The 26,130-nt window shown below is 38.4% G+C and overlaps 2 protein-coding genes across 4 annotated transcripts; both read left to right on the top strand.

Moving 5' to 3' along the window:
* The first annotated feature begins 903 nt into the window (after positions 1 to 903).
* Positions 904 to 25,827, top strand: Nt5b (5' nucleotidase B). 3 transcript variants are annotated; one of them, XM_017146941.3, is made up of 8 exons: positions 904 to 1,353; positions 3,735 to 3,823; positions 22,490 to 22,563; positions 22,625 to 22,838; positions 22,901 to 23,047; positions 23,590 to 23,710; positions 23,836 to 24,795; positions 25,390 to 25,827. In XM_017146941.3, the coding sequence occupies exons 2-8, from the start codon at positions 3,741 to 3,743 to the stop codon at positions 25,528 to 25,530; spliced, it is 1,740 nt and encodes a 579-aa protein (XP_017002430.2). In that variant the 5' UTR covers positions 904 to 1,353; positions 3,735 to 3,740; the 3' UTR covers positions 25,531 to 25,827. The 3 variants fall into 3 exon arrangements, with proteins under 3 accessions (XP_017002430.2, XP_017002428.2, XP_017002429.2); XM_017146939.2 differs by lacking the exon at positions 904 to 1,353 and adding an exon at positions 2,366 to 2,785; XM_017146940.3 differs by lacking the exons at positions 904 to 1,353; positions 3,735 to 3,823 and adding an exon at positions 8,945 to 9,665.
* LOC108060988 (uncharacterized) lies at positions 13,393 to 14,127 on the top strand. The gene has a single exon (XM_017146943.3). The coding sequence runs from the start codon at positions 13,522 to 13,524 to the stop codon at positions 14,059 to 14,061; it is 540 nt and encodes a 179-aa protein (XP_017002432.2). The 5' UTR covers positions 13,393 to 13,521; the 3' UTR covers positions 14,062 to 14,127.
* Positions 25,828 to 26,130: the final 303 nt, after the last annotated feature.

The following is a 26,130-nucleotide window of genomic DNA, read 5'->3' as shown; positions in this document are numbered from 1 at the left end:
AAAAATATATATGTAGAGAAAAGGATGAAGTTTTAGAAAAAACAGAAAAGATTGTTGCAGCTAAGATTGCGAAAGAAGAAGGCCCCAGAAGTTCAGTCTTAAATAACAAAGTCGCTGTGCGTGAAATGGTTGCAAATCGTCTATTAACATACAACAATTTATTTCAAAAAGGCAATTGAATAAATGCCATCATGCCGAAAATTATTCACCTTTGTGATTACGCTGATCAAAAACCGAAGTCTGTTTATAATGACTCACAATCCCGTTTTGAAATTTACATTTAACAATTTATAAATTGTACACAAACAAAAAAATAGGGATTAATTGTTAAATGACCAAAGTATTAAAATGTATTGAAAATTACAATAAAAAAGACAAAATAAAATAATTGTAATAATTACAATAGATATAATAATAATGTATATATTATAATAATAATAACTAAGTCTAATGATGATGAAGAAGATACTTAAAACTATAAAAACAATTGGAATAAATTAATAATGATATGATGTCAAAACTTAGGATATTTCGGTTAAATATCATATTCAATGTCGGAATTGTTAACATCTTTGATTTCAAAGAAAATTTTGTTATTTTGGCATTAATACCATGTCTAGGACAAGAAAATATAAAAAATGTACTAGCAAATCCATTTAAAAAATGAACCTCCTAATACCAAAAACTAAACCATTCCAGCAAATTTTTGAACTCGACGAGAAGCGCGCCAAACTCAATCGCCCGGCATTGCCAGCATGGTGGAAAGTGGCCCATTGTTTACAAACAACGCGGAGCTTTCGCCGGCAATTGCACATCTTTCGCTCTGCTCTCCTCTCCAAAATGGAACCACATTCTTCACGCCTTATCGGCATTTTATCGGCGAGAGCGCCTGCGCTCCAACTGTCAGAATTGCAGGCCAAAATGTAAACGAAAATCGAAGGGAAGGCAAAATTGTTGATATGCTAAACATCGCATCATCTGGCAGAAAAACAAGCGGAAAAGCAGGCGGAAAAGCGGTCGCATCGTCACGAAAATAGACAAAAAATTGAATCAAGAACCACAAAGAGCCCCACTGAAGAACCGAAGAAAGAAAGAGGAGTAAGGAAAGAAGGAAAAGCTGCCGGCGCTCATTTATTATAGTCGCGTTGATGGAAATTTTGGAAAACTTTTGAAAACGCCAAAAAAAAACTAGAAAAGAAAACAGTCGTCGCGCAGTGTGTTATGAAATCGCGGCCGCGTGCGTGAGTGCGAAGTGTGAAAATAGCTGGAAAAACTAAGACCGAAGAACCGTGAAGAACCCAGTTCAAAAACCGAAAACCCTCTAATAATCGTAGAATCCAGGCAGCCAAAAAGGTAACTCCATTGAAAATCTAGAACCTCTTGCTTTTTGTGGCCCAAAAGATGAGTCATAGTGTTGTTGTTGCTCCCGCTGCTGGCCAATGGATATATGGGCATATATTTTTAGAGCCACCGCCCCCGGCGTTACTTTTGCCCTTTTCGCAGAGGCCCCTTGATAGATCGATATGTGCCATTCGCTGGGGCGTCATGTGAGTTTTGTTTGCCGATTGCCGGCACCTTGCAGCAACAGCAACAACAACAACAAGGGCGAACAAACTTGTTTTTCTGCAATTACGCAGCAAAAACAACGGCGTCAAAAACACGATAAATTATCTTAATCAGCCGTTGTGTTGATGAAAATGCACGCACCCATAGGAAAAACGAATGCGTTGTCTACTTTTGGGCTGGCCTTTAAACAAAAAATCTAAAAAAAGTTAAATTTGACGCAAATCTGGTCGATTTAAAATTCAAATTTAAGTTTAAAAATTAATAATGAATCAAATAAATTCTCCACAACTCTTTTTTATTAAATTTGAAGCAAATATAGTCACTCTAAAATTCAAATTTAAAAAGAAAAATTAAACAATTAAATTAAATAAATGATTTAAATGATTTTGGCTGATAGTTTTTAAAAACACCCAGATTACTCAATGCAAAACTCACCTTAAACTAACAGAAAATACATCAAATTTTATAAAAACCATTCAAAGAAAAACCTCATAAAATTCTAACCTGGACTTGTTATTGCATTTAATGGATAAAACTCGAGTTTTCCTGTTGATATTAAATTTTATTTATCACATCATTATAACAAACAAGTCAAACTTTTAATTACTAAAAAACGATGCCTTTTTGAAAGATATTTTACCGATCTTAGTAAATTTAAGATAATAGTTTTATTCCGAGTACCAGGTACGTACGTAGTACATGTACATATATCTAAGTTCCAAATCGCTTGATTGCTTTCTCACGCTCACAAAAACACACACACACATATGCAATTTTAGTTCCCACACACACACACATGCACACAAAGTTGGCAATGAGAAACTTACGCCGTTTAACAAACACTTTGCAGTACCGCCAATTAACAAGCAGATCCGAAACAACAGGCACCTTAAGATATCCAACTCACTTAGTCCAAGTCGCGATTGTTAGCTCGTCGCGACTGTCACAGAAACCAGGCGAAATCAACATCAGCAATACCATCCATCCAAGGATCCGCCCCATCCACTTTGGTGTCCCAAATTGTCAGCGGAGAAGCGACAGAGGCTACAACAACTACAACTACAACACTAGAGGCCACAGCAACAACAACAAGAACCTTAGGCTAAGTTGCTCCTATGCCAGTTTAGGCAAAATGCAGGCCACGCCCACCGAAGATGCTCAGCCGCAGGATCCGCTCAAGTCCTTCGAGAGGGACTTTTGCGACCTGCCGCCCTACCAAGTAAGTACACTGGGAAAAAGTGTAGGAGAAGGTGCCGTTCTAAGGATCTTAGTATAGTCAAAATATAAGTTATAAGGAAATAATATGGTTCTAAATAGTTAGAGGTGGAAAATCAGGACCTTTTTCTTTATTTATTAAATAATTCATGTTTAGCTTGAAAATATTTGTTTTCCATTCAAAAAAATTATTAAGAGTTTTGGGTTTAAATGCCAATCGATTAGTAATTTTATAGAGAGTTTAATGAGGAATATTTGGATCGTTATTTCTAATTGTGAAAACTAAAAAACTAATAAGTTAATCCTCGTCATAGCCTCGCTGATTTAGATAAAATTTGGTTTTGGTCAAATTTTTACGTTTTATATCGGGGGTTACAAGTTAAATGCTAAGATTTGGAATTTTTTTTATTAATTTTTTTTATTACGAGCTGAACGAGTTATCACATTCAATATTTAGACTATTATATCAGTTGTTTTGAGCAAAAAACCGTTTTTTTGGTGAAATAAAATACAATTTTACAATTTCCCACATAAAATATCTAAAATTGACATAATTATTCGTATTTTAAAAAATTTAGATCCCTGTGTAAAATAAATGGGAGGCGGGAGGTAGCTGAGACAGCAGCATATCAATCAGTTGCAGCAAAACTCATTAAACTTGTGCCAATTGTGTCAGTCAAAGGAGGTTGGCCAGAGCCACACCCCCCAAACCAACTCAGTATTCTGCACTCTGCACACTCCCCTTCCTTCCTTGAATTCCATATATTATTGTTTTTGTCCTAAGCACTTTGATTGCTTTGCCTGCACTGCCTGCCTTCTCAATTTCATCCTCATCCCCAAACCCATTCACATTTTCAATTTTCCTACTTTAAAATTCGCAGCGTGTGTGTTTGTTTCTTGTGTGGGAGGCCGATAAGGCAGCTCATTAATTTTCCGATTTCGACTCTTTTCAGTGCGACATGAGTGATTCGGCACCGAATACCCCTGGACCCTGTTCGGCCTCGGCCCTGCCCAAAAAGTATTACCGCCATGCGGCCCACAGGTGAGTTTAGAAGGAGCGATTAAAAGCCCTCGAAGGGGTCAGTTTGATTGGGAAGACCAGGGCTATGGGGATTATAATGATATCAGAAGCCTGTAAAAGAACCAATTAAGAGCCAAACTAGATTGCTACACAAAAAAAATCAAAACAAGGGTTAAGAAATTATACCGTCATTCTTGAAACCATTAAATTATTTAAAAATGTTAACTATATTGTTTTAAAAATATAAAATTGTTTTAAAAATTTAATGATCCTTCGAAAATTGGGTTATAAATAGTATTTTCTTTAAAGTGCAAATGCTTTTGTGTTCCAAATGATCAAGTTACCAATACCAACCAACTGAAACTTTTCCTCAGTGTAAGCTCAATTTGTACAAAGAGAGATTCTCACATAAAGAGAGTCCCCATACAACACCACGGTCAATGCCAAGTGCGAGCCGTATTTTCCACAACCTTATCGCCTTATCTCGCAGCCAAAACAACAACAAACGTAAAAACAGCGACTGGCTAGTTAATCCACACGAAACGGGGACGTTCGCTTGACAACCTGACGTTGATAGCGCCGTCTTATTAGTCTAGATTCGAATTTTGGGGTGTATCAGGGTTTGGCATCATATGGTACAATGTATACACAATTACATTGGCTTTGTACTAAATAAGACCAGACAACGTTGCGTATGAGTTATTAAGGTCAGAATTATCTAAAATAAGGTACTTATTATAAATGAAGTTTTAAAATCATATTTTTTAAGATATTTCTTTAATAGATCCTACATTTTTTAAAAACCTCGATTAATATTTTTTTGTTTAGCCCGAAAAATATCAAAAAAATGTTATAAAGATTTTTTTTTAATTGTGTATTATAAATTTAAAATGAAGCGGAAATTCCAGGGTATATGAAATATGGCATAATCGAAATTTTCGCCGCCCGACGTTTCTTTTGCCATTTTTGTTTTTGCTGATTACAATATTTTGTGACGCTGCCCATTATCGCCCGGTTTTAGTTGCTCGAAGGGGTGGGGGGTTGGACTGGGAAAGTGCTGATGGACGGGTGGTGAGGAGAAGGGGGAGGGGTGGTGAATTGCTTGTTAGGCGTAGATGCAAGTAGATGCAGTGAGTGGGCACTTGGAGCCACTCGAGTGTCTCCACATGTGTGCGTGTGCTTATGTGTATTGACATTGACACGATGCAAAGTGCAAGCTATCATTTTCAAGAATTTTAACTCTGTATTCGGCCACGTCTCGTCGCAAAGGTGTTAAGTGAGTGGGCAGAAAGGGAGAAAGGCGTATTTGTAAAGGGCCCAGCTGCTGGTTTGGTGGATTGATCGATAACGATCCCCAAGCAAAGTAGCCCGAAATGGGAGATGAAATACGATGGTGTTATGGAATATGGAATATGAAATACGGAATATGGTATATGGCAATGAATATGCAAATGGCTGATGAAATATTCATGAACGCAGCCGCGCCCATCAACATTATAATTGGGCCCATAATTAATGCTCACACATACAGTTGCGAAAAAAATAATAGCACCACTTCGTCACAGGTTCTTAATATTAAAGAAATATGTGAAAAACTGGGATTTTTATATAAGAAGTGTTTTTTATTATCTTGATTAGTATTCCACCTATTTGAAAAAATTGATACGGGTATCGAAAATATTGTCTACATATAATTTTTTCAGATTTTAAGAAAAAAAGCCAAAAAAAGGCCGAAAGAAATAATAGCACCACTTCCGTTTTCTTTAAATAAAACGTTACGATGCGCTAATATTCTTGTGTATAAAGGATATATTTTATGAGATTTGACTAAAACTAACTTCTCCTGATATCCAGACATCAAATTGATTACCATTTGGCAATACAACGACATGTGGAAAATTTTCCCAGTCGGAAAAGAAAAATATTCAAAAAAGAAACATATTGGATGGAAAACGGTCATGAAAACCGGTTCGATTGGTTAGGTTTTGGATCATCTTCATTAAGAATGTCATAAACTTTGAAGGATAACACAGAAAAACCGAGTCCTGGCCCATTTTTCCTTCCAAAATGTTATATTACAAAGCACAAAGAATCTTATCAGGGCCAAAACAAAACTAAAACACGTGCTTAAAATAATAGCGAATATTTTAATAATTGGATAATGTTTCAATAAACAAATTTATAAAACATGCACTTAAAAAAAAAATCCTATCCGAAATGCGAAACACATTTACAAGGGCATAGGGCTCGTCATAAAAAGTTACAAATGAATGCCCGCAAAACTTATCAGAATGTGTGAAGGCAAAGTTAAATTGGGTAAGAAGAAATCCATTTTATAAGTCATGTGTCTTCTAAACACCTAAATTGACCAAAAACACGGTACCAAAACATCCATTTATTGAGCATGGACCTAGTATTAACATAGGCTTGTTTTTCCTTCTTGAAGTAAGATCAATACGGATGAATACATCGTTCATGAATCATCCTATGATGTAAATAGTAATACGGTAGTAATTCATAGCTTAAACTGAATACAAAATACTTCTTAAATGAATCTTTGACCAATAAAATCCGGCCAGGATCACGGTCAGGATAGCAAAGAAAGTGTTCGAAAGTACTCAGTAAGCAATATACATTGACTTGTGTACTCGCTTGACCATAACACAACCAAAAATATTCGAGTTTTTTTTTTAAAGACAGTTTATACAGTTAATCTAAAACGTCTTAAATCATTTCCGAACAAAATTTGAAAATATATCATGACTTTTGGGCCCCAATTCCTTTATAGGTAGGGTCCTGACTTGTTTAATCGATAGTAAGTCATTATATCCAAAAATCGCAAAAGATTTACACTTTAAACTTAGATTTACTTGTTAGCTACCGCCAACTAAAGATTAAGTTACCCATTTGTCATTTTTCTACCTTTTATTCTATTTTTAGAGAAGTGGTGCTATTATTTTTTTCGTACGTTTTTCCAGTTTTGCATAGATTTTCTTAAATAAGTCCAGAAACCTTTTATAAAGCTAACATTTTTTTTCATATTCAAATTATGTTTAGTCATACTATTTCAAACCCGTTTTGAAAAGTTAAAAAAGTTAAAAAATGTGAGTAGGGTGACTAGTTAAAGTTTTTTTGGGTTAGTGGTGCTATTATTTTTTTCACAGCTGTATGTAGGCATATATCTGGTATCTGGTCTATGTATCTCGTTGCTGTTTATGCTGCCCGCCATTCAGAGGTGTCACAGGGATTTGCATATAAAAAATCGAATGGATTTATGGGCTGTCAATGCCGCTGGCAAATCGAGAGCGTTCGATCGTCTATCTGTATCTGTAGCACTGTATCTCTCTATCGCCCAGTGGAATCATTTTGAAAAGTCAAATAAACGCACAAAAAAATTCCACTTAGCCAAGTTGCGAACCCCCACGCATTAGCAGGTACACTGGGGGAAAACTTCTATGATTGTTGTTACGAAGAAAATATTATTAATATTATGATGACGAATATATTCGATAACTTTATATCACGAGAAAAATAATTACTTTTTTTAAATAAATTAGGTTTTTTTCAGTGTCTCTAACTGGAACTTGTTGCCTGCTGGGGGTGTGGGCGCATTGCCATAAATAGTAAGAGTGTGCCACAAAACTATTTGGGTACAGTTGGGGGCGCCATTGTAATTTCAAACATAATACAGCCCTTTGAAAGACGTTTTATTTTAATACCCCAACTTCAATGCTAATTGTCTTCTATTATTTTTTTTTTGTATAGATTTCCATATCCTATAGACTTTCGATCTGCATTTTTTATGAGTATTTTCAATGTCAAAGCACCTTGAAAATTTAGCAAAACTATATTTTTCCTAATAAATGGATTAAATTGGGTTAATTTTTGTGCTGTGTAAGCCACTCGTTTTCACCGAACAGATAAGAAAATATTTCGCCTAATCCACTGCTATTTCCTCCACCTCCGCTGTGTGCGTGTTTGGTTCACTTTTGTGTGCATAATTTCATTTCTTCGCCGCCACTTTCCAAGCATTTCCAAGACTGACACACTAAAATTTCCATGCCCACAGCACAAGTGGGTGTAGTCATTGTAGTTGTTTGGCTTATTTGTGGTTGTTTGGCCATTGAAGCTATTTTCGAGTGAGCAAGCAGGGCGTGAAGATAAACCGGAGAGCGGCCAACGGGAGTGGGGTGACGAATTCCCGACACCCAGTTCATTGAACAGTTTAAATTTTCCAATATTTACTTATTAAACTAAAAATTTAAAGCTGTGAGAACTGAATCCTTACTTTTGTTACCAGATTCTGATGATCTTATTGAATTTTGAAAGTTTATCATTTCCCAAAGATCTTAATGCAAACATATTATTCAAAAAATAATAAAATAAATGACTATGTAGACTTTTTAAGGCGTATTTTAAATCAAAACTTGGTCAAATTAATATTTACATATAAAAGAGATATGAATATAGATATAAAAGCTATATTGTATTATATTGTATATTTCGCATTCTAACTCTTGATAAATACACTGAAATCAGAAATAAGTTAATGGATTACAGCTGGAAAGACAAAAAACTGATTTATTTCTAACTTGGGACTCTCAAAATACAGTTATGAATAGTTTTAAATATATTAAAGTGATTAAAACCACATTTGATATGGAATATGCTCATAAATAATAGACAAGTATCCCAAATATGAGGCATCCCGAGAGCACATATCAACCAAATATTGGAAATGGGTATATGTCGAATTAAGCTCCCGTTTTCTTTCCGTGTAGGCGATCGCCTGACCGATCATCCCCCCACCGAGTGATGGGTAGCAAAACAAAGTAGAAAACATTTTGTATTTATTGCATAAAAGGCATCAAAACAACAACTGAATGGTCTACGTTGACACCGTCCAAAGGCAGCAACAGCAACAGCAACAGCAACAACAGCGAAACTGGGGGGCTAGAGAGTGAGCGAGAGAGGGAGAGCGATAGAGTGAGCGCCGAGCTTTCGACGCCGACGCTCTGCCGCGAGTATTGAAAGCGGAGAGAGTTTTGGGGGGAGAGAGCTCCCTCTTTGGCGCTCCGGGGCTCTCTTTCGCGCCAACTGCTCAGCCGCCGCTTCCTTCCTCCCATTTCCACACTGCACTTTCAGTTCAAATTCGAACGCTGACCGAAAACATTCGAAATTCGTTTCGCCAGCCAATTGAATCGAAAGGAAAATCCGAAAACCGAAATCCGCAGTCGTAAATCCAAATCCGTAATCGGATAATCTCTTTGGGACATAGAGATTGCGAACTTTTTTCGCTTTTTATTTTTTTTTCGAGTTGCCCCCCGAAAAACGATCGAGAGGAGAGTGAACCGCGCGCTGCCACGCCACCCACGATCGCTTAGATCCATTCCAAAACTCCAGATCTCGGTGACGTCGTCGTAGTCGTCGTCTGCCAAAAAAAAAAAAACAACAAAACAAAACCGCTGATAAGATACTTATCGCTTAGCGCTGCGCCCCCCACCACATTTTCCACTCCCACCGGGCGAAAGAGCTTTATCAGCAGCAGCAGAGCAGCAGCGACGCGGCGCAGCATTTGTGGCCTTGTAATCCGCGGCAGCGCCAAGATGCCACAACCAAAGCAAAAGCCACAACAACAACAGCAGCAGCAGCTGCAGAAGACGCTGCAGAAACATTCCAGCACCAGCCAGAGTTCCAGTGGCACTTCCAACTCTTCCACAATCATCGCCAAACGGGAGCGGGAAAGGGAACGCACACAGACGATCGGCGAAACGGACATGGATCAGTCGGTGCTCAATGGACTGGCGGTGGGCGGGGACGGAGCCGCCGGCTACCACGGACACAAGCGCGAACTGGGACACAGGTGAGCAGCGGCATTGGAAGCCACGGGAAACATATAGCATATGAGCACTTAAAGCGATAACCCTAGCGAGAGATCTTCCCTAGATCGCACTTACTAGATCCATACAAAGTGGTATCAATTATAAATTATAAATATAATGATGTTAGACTAGAGATACTCCCTAAAGCGATACTCCGTAAGGAAAGGTACTATTTTCATCGGTTTAACGGAATTATTTACACTAATGATCTACGAAGGTCTATACATTCTAGATCTATCCAATTGTTCACTATACAATGTTTTAAAGTAGAACATTCGCAAACTACCTTGGAACATTTTAAAAGGCGGTTTGATCGTATTTTCTAGATTGAAACTAATATTAGAATTATTTTTGTATATCTATCGATGTCTTAATTCAGAAAGACTGCTTAAATTCTTAAATATTGCTTTCAAATAGATAACATTTTCCCTTATCTATAAAGATTAAATAAAGGAAAAACTAGGGAACCCGCTGGAATGCTCTTTCAGCGTCGAGAAAGTTCAATCCCAACCCAGTAATCGATCCAACAAATCATGTTGGTGATACCAGGATTTTTGATATCATATCAATAAATGGTATCGCAGCATCTTTAAAGAAATTACAATATATTTTTTAAAGATTGGCAACATTTTTTCTCAACGCATATTAAAGAAGTTTTTGTTTCTTGTTTAATTACTCACGAGTGCAAGTACGCAAGCGTAAATAAACATGCGATGCTTTAAACGTCTTTCTAAAAGTATATTTTCCAGAATGAATCATCTATTTTCGATAAATCGAATATTCCTGACTCTGAAACATGCAATAAAAGTAGCATAAATTGTATTAATAGTTAGGCGGTTATAATCTTTATACCTTAATTTCAAAAATAAAGTCATATCCGTAGGATTGTATACTGCATATTGTGTAAAATGCTAAAAATATTAATATTTCCCAATTTGTGCTACCAAAGTCATGGTATGCAATGTCCCTATGTAATCTTGATTGAATCATTCGACCTTATCTTCTTCCCAGTCTGACTCACACTCGGGCTTGGGATTAGTAGTGATATATATGCACGTATGTGTGAATTTATTCGCATGCCCATATAGTGCACAAATGTGTATCAGACCTTTTTGATTGTTTCGCTTGGTTTTCCGAGCTTTTTACAACGGCTACTATATATCATAGGTTCTTATCTCAATTAATTCGAGATGTCTACTTCTGTGCGGGTCAAGAGGTTGCAGGGGGAGGTGATTAGCTGAGGAGGTGGGCTATTCGACAAGCCCAACTGCTGTTTACAGTTATGAACATGCCCTTGACCATGCCACACAAGCACACTTTTGCATTTCCCCCATTTAATTGGCAGCCTGCCTAATTGCTGCCATGTTGCGGCCCCGTCCACCCTTTTTGCCACCCATCGTTCGATCATTTAATTTTCGGTTTATTTGATTTCTTTCGTTTCGTTTGTGTGTCAATTAATGCAAATTTCTGGCTGTCAACGCGGCGGCAGTTGACTTAATGAGTGCTTGCCACGGGCTAATCTCAAATCTCCCCCAGCCTGCAATCAGAGCGGATTTCTAAGGGCTAGATGGAGGCTAGAGGGAGGCTAGCAAGCTAACTGATGGTGATTCCTCAATCATCGTTGGCTTTTAAATTGGCATATTTATGTTTCACGTTGGCCAATGTTTCTCAGGGCGCCCGCTTAACCCCTGACTGCTGGCCGGGGGTTTAATTCAGATGCAGCTACGTGACCTGCCCTTCTTAACCCCCGTTTCCCTTTTGGCGCTTTCGAATGCAAACAATGTGCCCGCCTCCTCCCTTTTGTACCTGTCTCGACCAACTTCACCTTTTGCCAGCTTCCCCTGATTGTCTTAAATCAGACATGACCTCCAGCTCCTCCGCTGCTGCTCCTTTTGGTCCTTTTACCTCGGCGGGGGTCACGTAGCTGGCAACTTTTATTGCGTAGCCGGAACCGGAAACGCCGCGAACATTCACGACAGGCAGGAACGACGAGAAAAGACAGAGGGCAAAAAGGAGGCGTGGCAATTCATGGGGGGTTTACTGTGGCCATGGAAATGGAAATGCAGCAGCCACAGCAGGAAAAACTTTAATGCAATTTGCATTTCATTGCAATTCACATGCTAAATTTATTTTAAAACGAGCTGCTTTTTTCCATATTCACACAGATGCCACGGCACTGGCTTTTCCAATTTAATTGTCGCAACTTTTTGGCCAAACCTATTATTGTTATTCTTTTGTGGCCGGCAATTTTCAATGGCTAATTTATGCGCATTTTGGGGCCTCTGCACTTGCAGCAAATGAGTACGTTAATTATAAACTTCACAGTTGAAGAAGAACATTTTATAATAATTTATAACTTTTAATGTGCTGAAAATGAAGTTATATATTTTAAATATTCGAGTATTTTATTTAAAAAGAAAATATAAATTTAGCTTTGTTTTCGCAAAATAAAAATGAAAGATCAATAATAAATAACACAATAAAACATTTTTAGCACAAAAAATAAAGAAAACATAAGGAATTCTTGCTGCAAAGTCAAGATAAACAAATAGTTAAATTCCATCTATGCGTACAAAGAACTTGAAAAACGTAGAATTTCCATTTAATTTGCATTGAAAATTTCCGTATTTCTTATTGGCAAGTACAGTTGTGTTATGAATTATAAAGGCTTTTAAAATTAGCAAGCTTACATTTTTAAAAGTATTTAAGAACACTTAATAATATTTATTTATTTATTATTTATGGGCACACTACTTTTTTTTTGTACACCGCCCCACCAAAATCCAAATCAAAGTCAAGGTCAAGGTCGTGTGGAGTGGGTTGGGGTCACGCCCCCTCCGCCCACCGTGGCTGATTATGTTTTGATTGGACGCTGGCTAAATTATTTGATTAATGGGAAATGCCAGAAAATAAACAAAATTTGCGGCAAATGTCACATTTGCAAATTGGAAAATCTCCCCATATTTGCAATTGTGCATATATATCTGCGTATTTGCTCGGATCGGGAATTACAGCTACACGGGTATAAATATAAATACATGTGTTTATAAACAGCGAAGTGGGACGCATTTTGTGGTCAATGTAGAATTTAATTTGGCATTGCGTTCTCGATTATGTCGCGACTCTTGTTTATGGCGCTTATGCAAACTGACATCAGATGATTAGTGGGCGTGGCCCTCTGCTTTGCCGGCGGCCTTGAGCCGCTCAATGCGCCTTGGCATTGGCATTGCATCATTAAAATGCAAATAACATTTTGCTCCTTTTGCTAAGCGGCACGTGTGCCGGAGCCTGAAGGATCCGCAGGAGGAGGAGGAGCAACCGCTCCATCTTCATCTTCAGGTGCAAATAGTTTTCCAACAACTGACAGCAACTTGGCATTCAACAATGTTCTTAACCCACGTCTGGGCTGGGATTCTTGTGGTTTCTGGGTTGAAAGGCTTCAAAATGTCAGCTTACAGCTTCAGTTTTTGAGCTTTGGTCACATTGTTGTGCTCCATTTGCAGTACTTTGTACGCTGGTCACTCTTGTATCGCCGAAATCATCTGAAAATCTTCGGACGTTATTTCTTTTGATAAAAAAAATTAAAAACTACTTCATGTTAAGTTTAAAGTAAGCTTTAAAACCAATTGGTATTCAGAGTTTTGTTTTTTTTTAAATTCGATTTCCAGTTTTTAAAACTAGTTAAAGCTTAATTGAAATATTTTTTAACCAATCAAATATGGCTGTAAATCGTGTTTTACGAAAATCAATAAGAATAGCACATCTGGCGTATAAAAATCGTGTTGATAAAGGTTAAAAAGTTATTTGAAAACCAAATAAAATGGCCACACTTTTTCCATGGTTTACTCCCAATCCTGTGTCCTGTGTGACAACCCTTTCGCCATCCATTTGGTTGCTCCAAATGCGTGGTCACACTTCCCTTTCGTTTTCGTCGTCTCGTCACTTGTAGAAGGATATGTGAACTGGTTGGTAATTATGACTCCGCTCGAAACGAAGAAGAAACGCCCCTCGTGGCGGCTGTGGCTGAACGAACTGCCCCGCCAGGGATCTCGCCCAGGACCCGTCCTCACACTGCGCTACTACAAGCGCAACCCCGCCTTCCGCCCGAGGGCCTCGATGAACGGTAATCCGCCGGAAGCCGAGACTCTGGCCTCCAAGTTCCTGGCCACGCGCAACAAGCTGCTCGGCCTGCTGCATCGTCTAGAGAAGGTGAACACCATCGTCGAGGAGTCCCGCCGCCGACGCAATCCCTTCCAGCCGGCGACTCCGATGGCGCTGGCCTACGAGGAAATCGAAAAGCAGATGATGGAGGGAATCCTGGGATGGTCTGATCACGAGGAAGTCGCCACCAACAATGCCGTCGGCTTGAAAATCTAGTTGGAGCACCGGAAATCGCAAGCTGGAGAGGAATACTAGAACTACTGGGAAATGAATAAATAACTGCCGGCTACTCTTTCATCTCTCTTTTAAAAGGGGGTCTCTTTTGTTAGAAGGGGGTCTCTCCGAAATTGGATTAACCTCGGCACAATGCAATTTGATTAGGTTCGTTTAGATCAAATTAGATGCCACAGTATCATCGCTGGTCAGCCCTTGCTGCCTAATTAAGTCGCCGGTATTCACATGCTAAGCCGCCCTCAATCAATTTAGGGGCTGCTTCTCCATCTAACCACCCCGAACCGAACCGAACAGAACCCTTCAGCGGTCTGTCAAGGTCGCACGCGATGAAGCCCCCCGAAACCCAGAACCCCTGACAATGAAATTGAAAGTGTTTACTATATAGAGCAGGGGAGAAATAGAAAGCGCCAGGAGAGCACATGAAAAAACGGTGTGCCACGCATGACTATGATGGGTCGTAGGCCCCTGAAAAAGTTCCAAATGGATGGATGGTGTGCCCCATTTGGATTACGCTTTAGGTATTTCTGTATTTTCGGGGGCTCAGTTCGTTTTCGCCGCGAGCGCAGTTCGGGCGATTTTCTCCGCTTTTAGTTTCAGTTTTGCAGGATTCGATTAGAGTGCGTGTGTTTTTGGGGCCAAGATCTCTCAGCTCCCAGCTCCTAATCCTCTAACCACTGACCATCTCCCAAGCGTCTTCATTTTTTTCATTTTTCTTTCGTTTTTTTTTTGGCTTTTATTGCGAGTGTGTGTGGCTGGCAATTAAGGTCTTAATTAGACGTAAACTCGTGTCGGAAGTGAACTGCGAATTGCTTTGTCACATTGCTCTGGACAGCTAGCACTTGTCAGCAAAACTATGGTTTAACGTCAAGTGAAATAGTATCGAAATATGTGAAAATAGATTACATAAATAAAATACAAATTTTAATTTATTCACAATCAAAATTATGGGGCTTAAAATCCATTAGGACCATTAAAAGTTATTTAATCTCTATAAGTATACATTGGATTAAAATAACCATTTGAATAAGAATTTGAACAACAGCTTAAGCCTAAATCCAATTTTGAATTTTTGAGAACAAATCATCTTTAATCAATTTTGAACTTTTGAGAAGAATTAATCTTTAATACATTTTGAACTATCGAGAATAATTTATCTTTATTTAATTTTCAATTTATGGGAACAATTTATCTTTAATTTGATTGATATAATATGATATCATTACCTTTAGAATATAATCCAGTGTCTACTTATAAGGAAACCCAACGGCTAAAATCTTAAGAACTGATAAATTTTGAATAATCCTTTCCAAACGTGCCAGTTTAATTGGGATGGAAAGACGAGGTATTTCCTTCTCAATTCAAGAGAACTTATCCTAATTCCCACTTCCGGCTGTCCAGTGTAGCAGCAACAAATGTGCTGCTCTTCGGTCCAGAAATGTGTGCATGTGCGTGTTGGGCGATGCTATTTGGTTTTGTGGTTATGCTTATTAAGTCAATTATCGCCCAATTGCGCCGCCCTGGACCGCATAGGTGACCGCTGGTCGTTGGTCGGAAGCTTTGATGATAGGAAACTGGGAAGCTGGGATACCGGGATTCTGAGATGCCCATCCTCCTTTCCCCCTAAGAACCTTGGCCACACCTCAGTTGTTTTTGTTTGCCATTTTGATTTTAATTGGAGCCAAAAACACCAAAGGACTCTTATGAGATTCTCTGACACGACCTTGTGGCTGAATTGAGTTTCGGTTTCGGGGTTTCTGGGTATCGGAAGAAGTAAGGGGATTACCTTTGCCGATACGTTTATAATTGAATTTAAAGAGCTCTCTCGTTTACTCTTGTATTTATCAATTGAAAGCGAAAGCCTGGGGATGAAAACAGCTTAACCGCAACAATCAAGGCTTTTGATATTGACAAATAGCCCAGGGGGTTTTACTCTCCAAGTAACAGACAATTAAGGACATCCCAAGATGCAGTGGCGGATTCGGGAATTGATTGGGGGGGAATATATTTGTTGCATACTTTTTGAATACACAACTTCCTATCATTTTTCAACCGAGTGGGGGGATTTCAGAAGAACTATTTTGTTGCATTCTTGTTGAGTTCTTTCATTTAATTTTTCAACCGATAGTGGGGGATTCCAGAAGAAATTTTATGTTGCATACTTTTTGAATACACCATTTCCTTTCATTTTTTAAACGGGAGCGGGGGGCGAAAGGGTTTATTACCAAAGAACTTTTTTGTTGCTTACTTTTTGAATACGCAATTTCCTTTCATTTTTTAACCGAGTGGGGAGATTTAAGAAGAACTTGTTTTTATTAAGTTCCCAATTTCCCCCCTTTGGCTCCTCTCATGGCTAAGATGAGTTGAAAATCTGAGCAAACAATTCAGTCATTGATTATTCCGTAGAACAAATTAAGATAAAAGCTTTCGCTTGACAAAAAACTACTTGAATTTAAATTGTCTGAAGTGTCTAATCAGCGCCCTTGCGCAATTGCAATGATAAGTTTATCATTATTGATGGCCCGTTTGTCCGGGTTGTTAGGTGCTTTCCTTTGGTCACCCACCTGCTGTTGTCCTCTGTACAGCAAACACCTGTACAGTAAACACCCCCAAAGGGCAGTGGCAGTGGCAGTGGCACGTGGCAGCTGCAGTACGTCAGCAGCTGGGGCTCAAATGTCTCAATTGCAAGCTTCTCTCAGTTAGGAGAACGACAACGACAATAATGATGATGATGATTCCAAATATATATATAACTGCAACAGCTTTACTATGGGGATTACGTACCATGACGCATACGCAACGTTGGCCAGCGGCTACCACGTGTCCAAAAAGGGGAATAGAATGGCCATTCAATGGGGGAAAACAGGGATAGGAATGAGAACCAAATTGATAAACTTGCATTGGCATGATATGAATTTTGATTTTACAAGTGAGTGTGCAATTTGGCCCTGGCCAATTGAGGGGGCGTTGAGTTATGGCCATTATGTGCTCAGCTCCCTCGGAAGCAGAAGATGAAGCAGCTGAATCTAATCAACAGCAGCAGCAGCATCAGCTGCACAATAAACCTTGTTGCTATTGCAAGGACATGGACACGGACGACATGGACAACTCCAGTTGACAATCCTTGACGGGCAGCGCAGACTAACTGGCAGGGACAATCCTTTTCGGAGGGGAAAAATATAGAGTAGAGAGAGAAAAGAACGATAAGCATTCGCCCATAAATTCCCATTTTCGACAGCCAACGAAATAAAAAGGAAATTCGCACTTGAGCAAAGCAATTTCCACCGCTCTTAGCACTTGGACCATTTTCATTTTCATTTCACTGCCCCCGGAAAACGTAAACAAGTTAACAATGCATAATAATCACAACAACAATAACAACAACTGGCAGCAGCTCAACGGCAACTGTTCAAGAACTTTGAATGCCACTGGCCACTTCAGCCACTCCCACCGAACTGGGGATTCCCCGGCTGTTGGTGGCAGAAGTAGTGGTGGTGGTAGTGGCAGTGGCAGTGGCATGTCCCAGACAGCTGTCACGGACACTAAGATGCCGCCAGGAGACGGAGCCAGAGCCACTGCAGCCTTGTGGTGGCCACTGCAGCAGCCGCACCGTGCGTAAGTCGAACTGGAATTAGACCATTGCACAGTGCGCCCTCCCATCGGTGAAAGAAAAACGAACTAGAGCTTGACAATTACCGATATTTTCGATTAAACTAGAACTTGACAATTGCCGATATTTTCGATTACAAATCGAGAAATAGGAAACTGTCGATGTGTTCAAGCCAGGGACCGTAAATAACAGTTGAGACTCTTATTTTAAAAGGCCTACTGAGATTTGTTCAATTTTTTATCAACATTTTTACTGGTTTTTATGCACTTTATAGACATGAACAAATAAGGGGCTGTCCATATATTACGTAATCACGTTTTTGGTGATTTTTGACCCCCTCCCCCCCCCTGGTGATCAAACGTAATCATTCAAAAAACAAAACCCCCCCCCCCCCAATGATTACGTAATCCCAAGAATAAAATTTTTTTTGTTTTAATCTGTGGATTCAAACTGAGATGCAACCCAATCTTATATATTGTTTATAAATGGAGTTTGGTATGACACATTCGGTTCGTCTACGCTGAAATTATCTCCAACATACTCTTCGTCAAGCCATTCCAGGTCTTCGCGTCCTTCGTGTGATTGAACCACTAAACATTTTCTTTTTCGCCGCCCAGCCACTAAAAAAAATTTTTCTCTGCTTTCCTATCTAAGTTTGTAGATATAATTAAAGGAAAAAAGTTTTTAAATAAATTCTTTAAATAAAAAAATTTATATAAAATGATTACGTAATCATTGTGCAAGACCCCCCCCTCCCCATGTAATCAAACATAATCATTTCAATGACCCCCTCCCCCCCCCTAGGTGATTACGTAATATATGGACAGCCCCTAACAGTTAATTTGCTTTCCAGATTGCATATGCTTTGTGGACAAGAGTAAAAACAGTGTTATTTTTGACGTTTAAAACAAAATATCACAGTAGTCTTTTTAAAATAAAAGTCTCAAATGACTGTTATTTACGGTCCCTGGTTCAAGCTCTGGCCAGAAACAATTATAATTTTTTGGTTTTTTTTTTACTTTAAGCGTAGTACTTACTTTAATCGAAAAGCCTACGAAATGCAAATTCTCCATACTTAATTATTATCACAAAATTTGCCACCTAACATTTTTTGTAAAGAAATTTTCGTTTCGTTGCCTTTTTGATTAAAGTGATTTTATTTTTTTTAAACTCCATAAAGAAAAAAATGAGAAAAATTATATAAAATTGTACTAAAAATCAGTCTTACACTCCGAGAAAATAATTAATTTCTTTTAATTTGTTCTAATATTATTTTGGGAATAACCAAAACGATTGGTAATATGGCTAAATTATTAAAGATTCTTTCTCAAAAAACACTTTATCAAAAACACAAAAAATCTTATCCAATATTCTTTAAGTCTTCTTTTCACTACAATAAGATACAGGGATGGTCTAAAGTATTTGCACAAATCACACGTACTTACTCATAAGAAATGAGCAAATACTTTTGACCACCCCTGTATTAAAAAATATATATTCAAAATATATTAAATATTTCTGTGTAATTATCATTTTTATTATTTTTGATTATTTATTTTTTCTAATAATATGCACATACTTAAAATCTAAAGGAGAAAATAGATTCCTTCTACAATATCTTAAACCAACAATTTCTAACAGTTCGAGAGCATAATTATATTGAAAAACAGGACTTACGCAGTGCTCTCGATTCAGACAGTGTCAATGGACCGATTATGAGAAAATATAATCAGCTAAAAACAGAAAAGCACGTATTTAATGTGCAATGTGGTATGTGGTATAATCACACGTACATATTAAAGATGCTAATGTGTACCGATGACCTTTTGTCGTCGTTGGAAAATGTTGATCGCATCGCTGCGGCGGTGTAAACAAAACACTGCCAATCAGTTCGTTGACGCACTTGAGCATTCAGCCAATGGAATTGAGAGCTCTGGATTTCTGGCAAAAGCTGAAATTCGCGTCTTGTTATCAATGCAAATGAAAGGCAAACAACTCCCTCCTCCCTAGGAAAACATAGTGGATATATGTGCGAGTTTTCTCATACAAATATTGCTCATACGCAGCGTATAACCAACCAAAGGCAAACATCGCCTAATGGCAGCCGCGCCATATACACCATATCTCTATATCTCTGTCATCACAATCAATAATCTGGGCAACCAATCTGTTCGAACTACTTATTTATTATTCCCAGGGACTGCGCGAGTATTTTTAGATTTAGATTTTCAAAATCAGTCGCATTAATTGACGCGCAATCCGCAATCCGCTGGCAGTGACAATTAACCCATACAAGCGGCGGTTTAGTGAAATTTCATTTATGCATTTATTAGGCTATTTTTACACACACTCGACGACGACGATCTCTAATTAATCCGTTTAGTCACATCCCTGATTTATTTTGGCGGAAATGTGCAGCGAATCTGTACCTTTTGACCTCGAATTTGTAATGTTTATTGAGTTTGCATTTAAATGGCATTTGAAATGAATTTATTTTTTGAATTTATTTTAAATATAAAACAATTAAATCCGTATTTAAATTTAATGTATAATGAGTTGAATTTAAATGCCATTTAAAATTAATTTTATTTTTTTAACATTTAAATTTATTTTAAATTTTTTTAGTAGGTACTTAATTGTTATGTATAATAACTTAAATTCAAATATCATTTAAAATTAATTCAATTTCTGAACTTATTATATAAAACTTATTAATACTATTATTATAGAAAACTATTTAATCAGTACTTTAATTTTCTGTATAATGAGATGAATTTAAATGCCACATAAAATGAATTTAATTGTTCTATAATTAAATTAGTTTTAAAAAGAAAACTATTAAATCAGTATATAAATTTAATGTATTGTGAGTTAAAATTAATTTTTTTTTTATCAATACTTAAATTTACATTTATTTTAAATAGGAAACTTTAGAGTTTATTTCGTAATTGTGATATTTGTAATATTAAATTTAAATGTCATTTAAAATGAATTTAATTTTTGATTATTACTAAAATATTTTCATTTATTTTAAATATTTCAAACTCAATTATTTGATTAGTAGTTAAATTTAAAATACGTTGTTTCATCTACAAAACCCAAATCGATTAAAAGTCAGCAACATTCTTGGCTGTCTTTTGGGAAAATTGGCAAAGCTGCTTTAGCTGGTGGAATGGAAAATGGGAAATGGAAAACGGAAAAATTAATTATTGCAGCGAAAACTCAGCGCCCCTTTGTGGCGTGTGTTTCTCGTCTCAGATTTATGCATTCTGTTCGAATTTGGGTTGACAAAGGCAACAAAAGGGTCACGGCAACAAACAGCGAATAAGATCAGCCAACAGCCAACAATGTTGGCCAAGAGGGAAGATTCAGGAGGACCCAAGGAGGATGCAACTTTTTCGCTTATTTGGCAAATGTTCAAGTGGACCAGAATTGCCAAAAGGGACAGCAGAATAAATAAACGCACAGCACGGACACCCAGCACACACATAAAAAACTGCCACCGAAGACCAAAAAATGAAATATAAAAATCTGGGAATTAGGCAACAAAAAACCGAAACTGAAATGCTCTTTTTTTTGTGGGAGGGGGCAGGGATAATCCCCTTGCCATGATTAATCGAATTATTGATTCGAGAGATATTAAAAAGTATTCAAAATATGGAAACAAGAAGAGAGGCACATAAAAAGCACATTATTTCCTAACCATGATAAATCGAAATCATCAACTAACCCTTCCCCGAACAAAAAACCCCAAAAATTAGGGTATCCCAAAACATTTTGTCCACGCTCATCCCGCTAATGAGTTTTCCCACAAAAAGGCGTGGCTCACACACACACATACATACAATGTCTGTCGACTGCCGCAAGGGGCGTGGCAACCCCGAGCCGCCCACAACAACTTTTCTACACTAATTGCTGACCGCAGTTGCCGTTGCAGTCGAAGCCGCGGCGAATTGAGTCCGAGTACCGCCCTCCGGCTGGCGGAAAATGGAAAAGCCCGTTGGTTTGAACACCATCAAAGAGCAATGACAAAGTTGAAAATTGAATTTCACCCGCTTTTCACGCCATTTCCATGCCGCATTTTCTCAGCTTTTGGCTCGTTTTTCACGCCATTTCATTTGTGATTCCACGCCATTTTGATAACCCCTTGACTTCTAATACAGATTGAACGATCAGCCAAATCGATCGACTTGAAATCAACATTCCAGAATATAAATAGTATTAGTTTTAAATAGTTTATGTGTGTTAAATCAATGGGGAATGTTTAATATACATAATTTCTTAATAAATTTAATTTCATAAATAAATAAACATTTTATAGTATTTTATTATATGTATGTACTAAATTAAATAGTTTATATCTTTAATCAATGGGGAATGTTTAATACAGTTACGTAAAAAATTTAACTTCATAAATAAATCAAAATTCTATAATACGGCATTATACTCAGTTAAATAATTGATATCTTAAATCGATCGGAAATGTTTAATATTCTTTCTCAATACATTAAATATACACTTAATGTAAATCTTGATACAAAATTTTTATGATTGCCAGTGGTAAATATTAAAAATATTCTTTCAGAAAGAAAGAATAACAATTACTCAAGACATTAACTAGTATAAATATTTAGGTACAAAAAAATAATTATACAAATATTTTAAACATTTTTGGAATACGATTTTTGTTAATGATAAATTTTGAAATGACAGAAAAATTTAATAATTTAAAGCCCAAATGTAAGCAATTAATATATTTCCGCTGTAGTTCCGCTGTCAATAATCGCTTTCCTTCTTTTGCAGAGTGTTTGTAAACAGATCGTTGCATTTGGAGAACATCAAATACTATGGCTTCGATATGGACTACACCTTGGCAGGTGAGTTGGCACCCTAACACACTTATTAACCAATAATAATTGAATATCATATCCAAAACAGAGTACAAGTCGCCGCAGTACGAGCAACTGGGCTTCAATCTGGTCAAGGAGCGACTGGTTTCGATGGGCTATCCCAAGGAGATACTGCAGTTCGAGTACGATCCCACCTTCCCCGTTCGCGGCCTGTGGTTCGACACGCTCTACGGCAATCTGCTGAAAGTGGATGCCTACGGCAATATCTTGGTTTGTGTTCATGGCTTTGAGTTCATCAAGCAGTAAGTGTAGTTAGTTGCGAATCCAGAAACTCATAACTAAAGGTTGTTTTGTTTGTCACCAGTCACCAAGTCTACGAGTTGTATCCCAACAAGTTCTTGAAACTGGACGAGTCGCGTGTCTATGTCCTCAACACGCTCTTCAACCTTCCGGAAACGTATCTTCTGGCCTGTCTCGTCGACTTCTTCACCAACAGCAGCGAATTTGTGCGGTAAGTTTGGTGGAGCTCTCACTTTTGGTACTCCTCTTTGTATCTCTATAGACCCCTTGCTTTCGTAATTATTTTGGGGTCCTAAACCTAAACCTAAACTGTTTTTGTAATTAAGGGAATACCAACTTTATTTAAATTTTTATTTTTCAGCTAAATAACTATTTAATTTTGGTAGGGAAAATAAAAGACTAATTTATAGAGCTTATTAGCTATATTAAAAACAGTATTTTGCAATAATTTTTTATTTATTTAACAAATTAAGCTTAGCATACAATGTAAAACTTAATGCGGTGGCCTTCTACTCAATAATTTAAAAAAAAAAATTAAAAAATTTTATAAAAATACATTTTTTTAAAAAAAAAAATAATACATCAAATATAAATTAAAAAATTATCATCAAATATTTGTTTAATCAATACAAAAGTAAATAAGAAATTGTAAATATTTTGGTAACCCCTTTTCAGACTGATTAGCGCACCCCCTTTATCTGAGTCTTCTTCCCTTTCTCCTACTTTCTCCTCTTCTCTCTTCTCCCCCGACAGCGTTGAGCGCGGCATCAAAGCTGGCGATTTCCTTTTCACCTACAAGTCGATTTTCCAGGACGTCCGACGTGCCGTCGACTGGGTGCATTCCGATGGCGATCTCAAGCGTCGCACCACGCAGGTAAATACTAGATACAATATATTTCAGGGTTGCTCAAAGAAGAATCGACGTGTGCCCGCAGGTTGAGCAACCCTGATATGGATTATTAAACCAAATACTATAATTTCGATTCTCTCTAATCCTAGAACATGGCCCACTATGTGAAGAAGGACGAACGCTTGCCCACCGTTCTATCGCGCATCCGCGAATCGGGCGCCAAGCTCTTCATGCTAACCAACAGCGACTACACGTACACCAATGAGATTATGACCTACCTGTTCGACTTCCCGCACGGCGCCACTCCCGAGGAGCCGCATCGCGACTGGAAGAGCTACTTCGATGTGATCGTGGTGGATGCCCGCAAGCCCCTCTTCTTCGACGAGGGCACCGTGCTGCGGATGGTGGACACGAAGACGGGTTGCCTGAAGATCGGCACCCACATTGGACCGCTGCAGCCGGGCCAGGTTTATTCCGGCGGCTCCTGTGAGCTCTTCACCAAGTTCATCAATGCCAAGGGCAAGGACGTACTCTATGTGGGCGATCACATCTTTGGCGATATTCTCAAATCGAAGAAGATTCGCGGCTGGCGCACCTTCCTCATCGTTCCGGAGCTCGTGCGAGAGTTGCATGTGTGGACGGATGAGTGCCAGCTGTTTGCGGAGCTCCAGAATCTGGACATCAAGCTGGGCGATCTGTATCGCGACCTCGATTCGAGTGCCAAGGTCAAGCCGGATATTTCGCAGCTGCGCACCTGCATCCGGGATGTGACGCACAAGATGGACATGTCGTACGGCATGATGGGCTCGCTCTTCCGTTCCGGTTCGCGGCAGACCTTCTTCTCCAGCCAGGTGGTGCGATATGCCGACGTCTATGCGGCCACGCTGCTCAACCTCATCTACTACCCCTTCTCGTATATGTTCCGAGCGCCGGCCATGCTCCTGCCGCACGAGTCGACGGTGGCCCACGATCAGGCCCACCAGCCGCCTCCGGCCCTGGCCTCCCAGGTCACCGGATCCTCCTCGGTGGCCGCCTCGCCCGATGAGCCGGCCCGCATTGTGGCGGGCACCGAACAGCAGATTAAGGACTCCAAGGACTTGCATCGCGCCGTAAGATATTACTATGCTATATTATCAGGGTTCGGAAATTGACACACATGTTAAAAACATGAAAAATCGTATTTTACAGTGTCAAATGGAAAAATGTTAGAATGTGAAAAATAATTGTTAACGCACACAGCTCACTTGTGTTTTTTACACAATGTGTTAGTAACACGACGTGTTTTTTACACACTGTGCTTTTAACACAAATGAAAATTACATTTCACTGACATTAACAAGCCTTCCCTTCGCTCATGATATCTTATATGTTACTTTTAACCATTTCAAAGCATATGTGAATTATTACACTCTAGAAAGGCGTGTTCAGTTCAACATACAATACTGTCACTCTAATGTCACAAACTTATTGTGTTAAAAGCACGTTGTGTAAAAAACACGTCGTGCAAATTACACAAATGACATGTGTGTGTTATTTATGTTTCTAACATATGTAGAGTACAATTATTTACACACAAGTCAAAAATTTTTTTTTAATTTAACACTTTGACATTTAACATGTTAATAACACAAGTTTTTTACAGTGTGTGTTATTTTCCGAACTCTGCATATTATCTTGAATATAAACCAATCTTTCATTTGCAGAGCTCCATTGTGCACACTCGTCCCTCGACGCCCACCGTGGTGACCCACACCCATGACGAGGACTACTCCGAGGAGGAGGAGACGCCCAGTGGCGCCGAGTCTTCCACAGGGCAGCCGCTGCGCGATGCCTCCGAGGATTAGGAACCACGGCCCCTCCGCCTCCCCAAAAGCAGGAATGTTTGGATCAACGAATTTCCTTCTCCTACTCCACAATCCCAAACCAATCCCGAAAAAAACCCCTCCCAAAATCCACAACGTGGTCGAAGCAATTGTGAAACATACGATTTTCCCTGGCGATTTTACCCGAGCACAGATATGTGAAACTATATATACCATATATGATATATACATTATACATTATACATTAGCTGGTTCCGTACATATAATGTGTCTTTTTTTTTATTAAAACAATAAATTGCTGTAATTGAAAGAGAAAAACTGGTGTAAATAACTTGGGAGACGTGTTTAATAGAAAATAAGAAACGAAAACCTGAATATGTAACTAAATAAAGATAGTGCTTAGTGGCGGATACTTTTATTAGATGTGTAAAAAAAAAAAATTTAAAATGGCTCCTGACACATTAAATTACCATTTAGCCAAGCTATGATATGCTGCTTATAGTTCTTGGTGACCCCAACGAATTAGTTTTAAGGTATATGGGAACTTTATAATAGGAACATTAAGCCAAGACTTGTCTGTTATAAATTAGTTTCCATAAACAAATAGACCTTTCCTAGTAA

This window comes from Drosophila takahashii, chromosome X (assembly GCF_030179915.1).
Source record: "Drosophila takahashii strain IR98-3 E-12201 chromosome X, DtakHiC1v2, whole genome shotgun sequence".
NCBI lineage: Eukaryota > Metazoa > Arthropoda > Insecta > Diptera > Drosophilidae > Drosophila > Drosophila takahashii.
The sequence above is the reverse complement of the archived record's forward strand: the minus strand, read 5'-3'. Positions and strand labels throughout refer to the sequence as shown.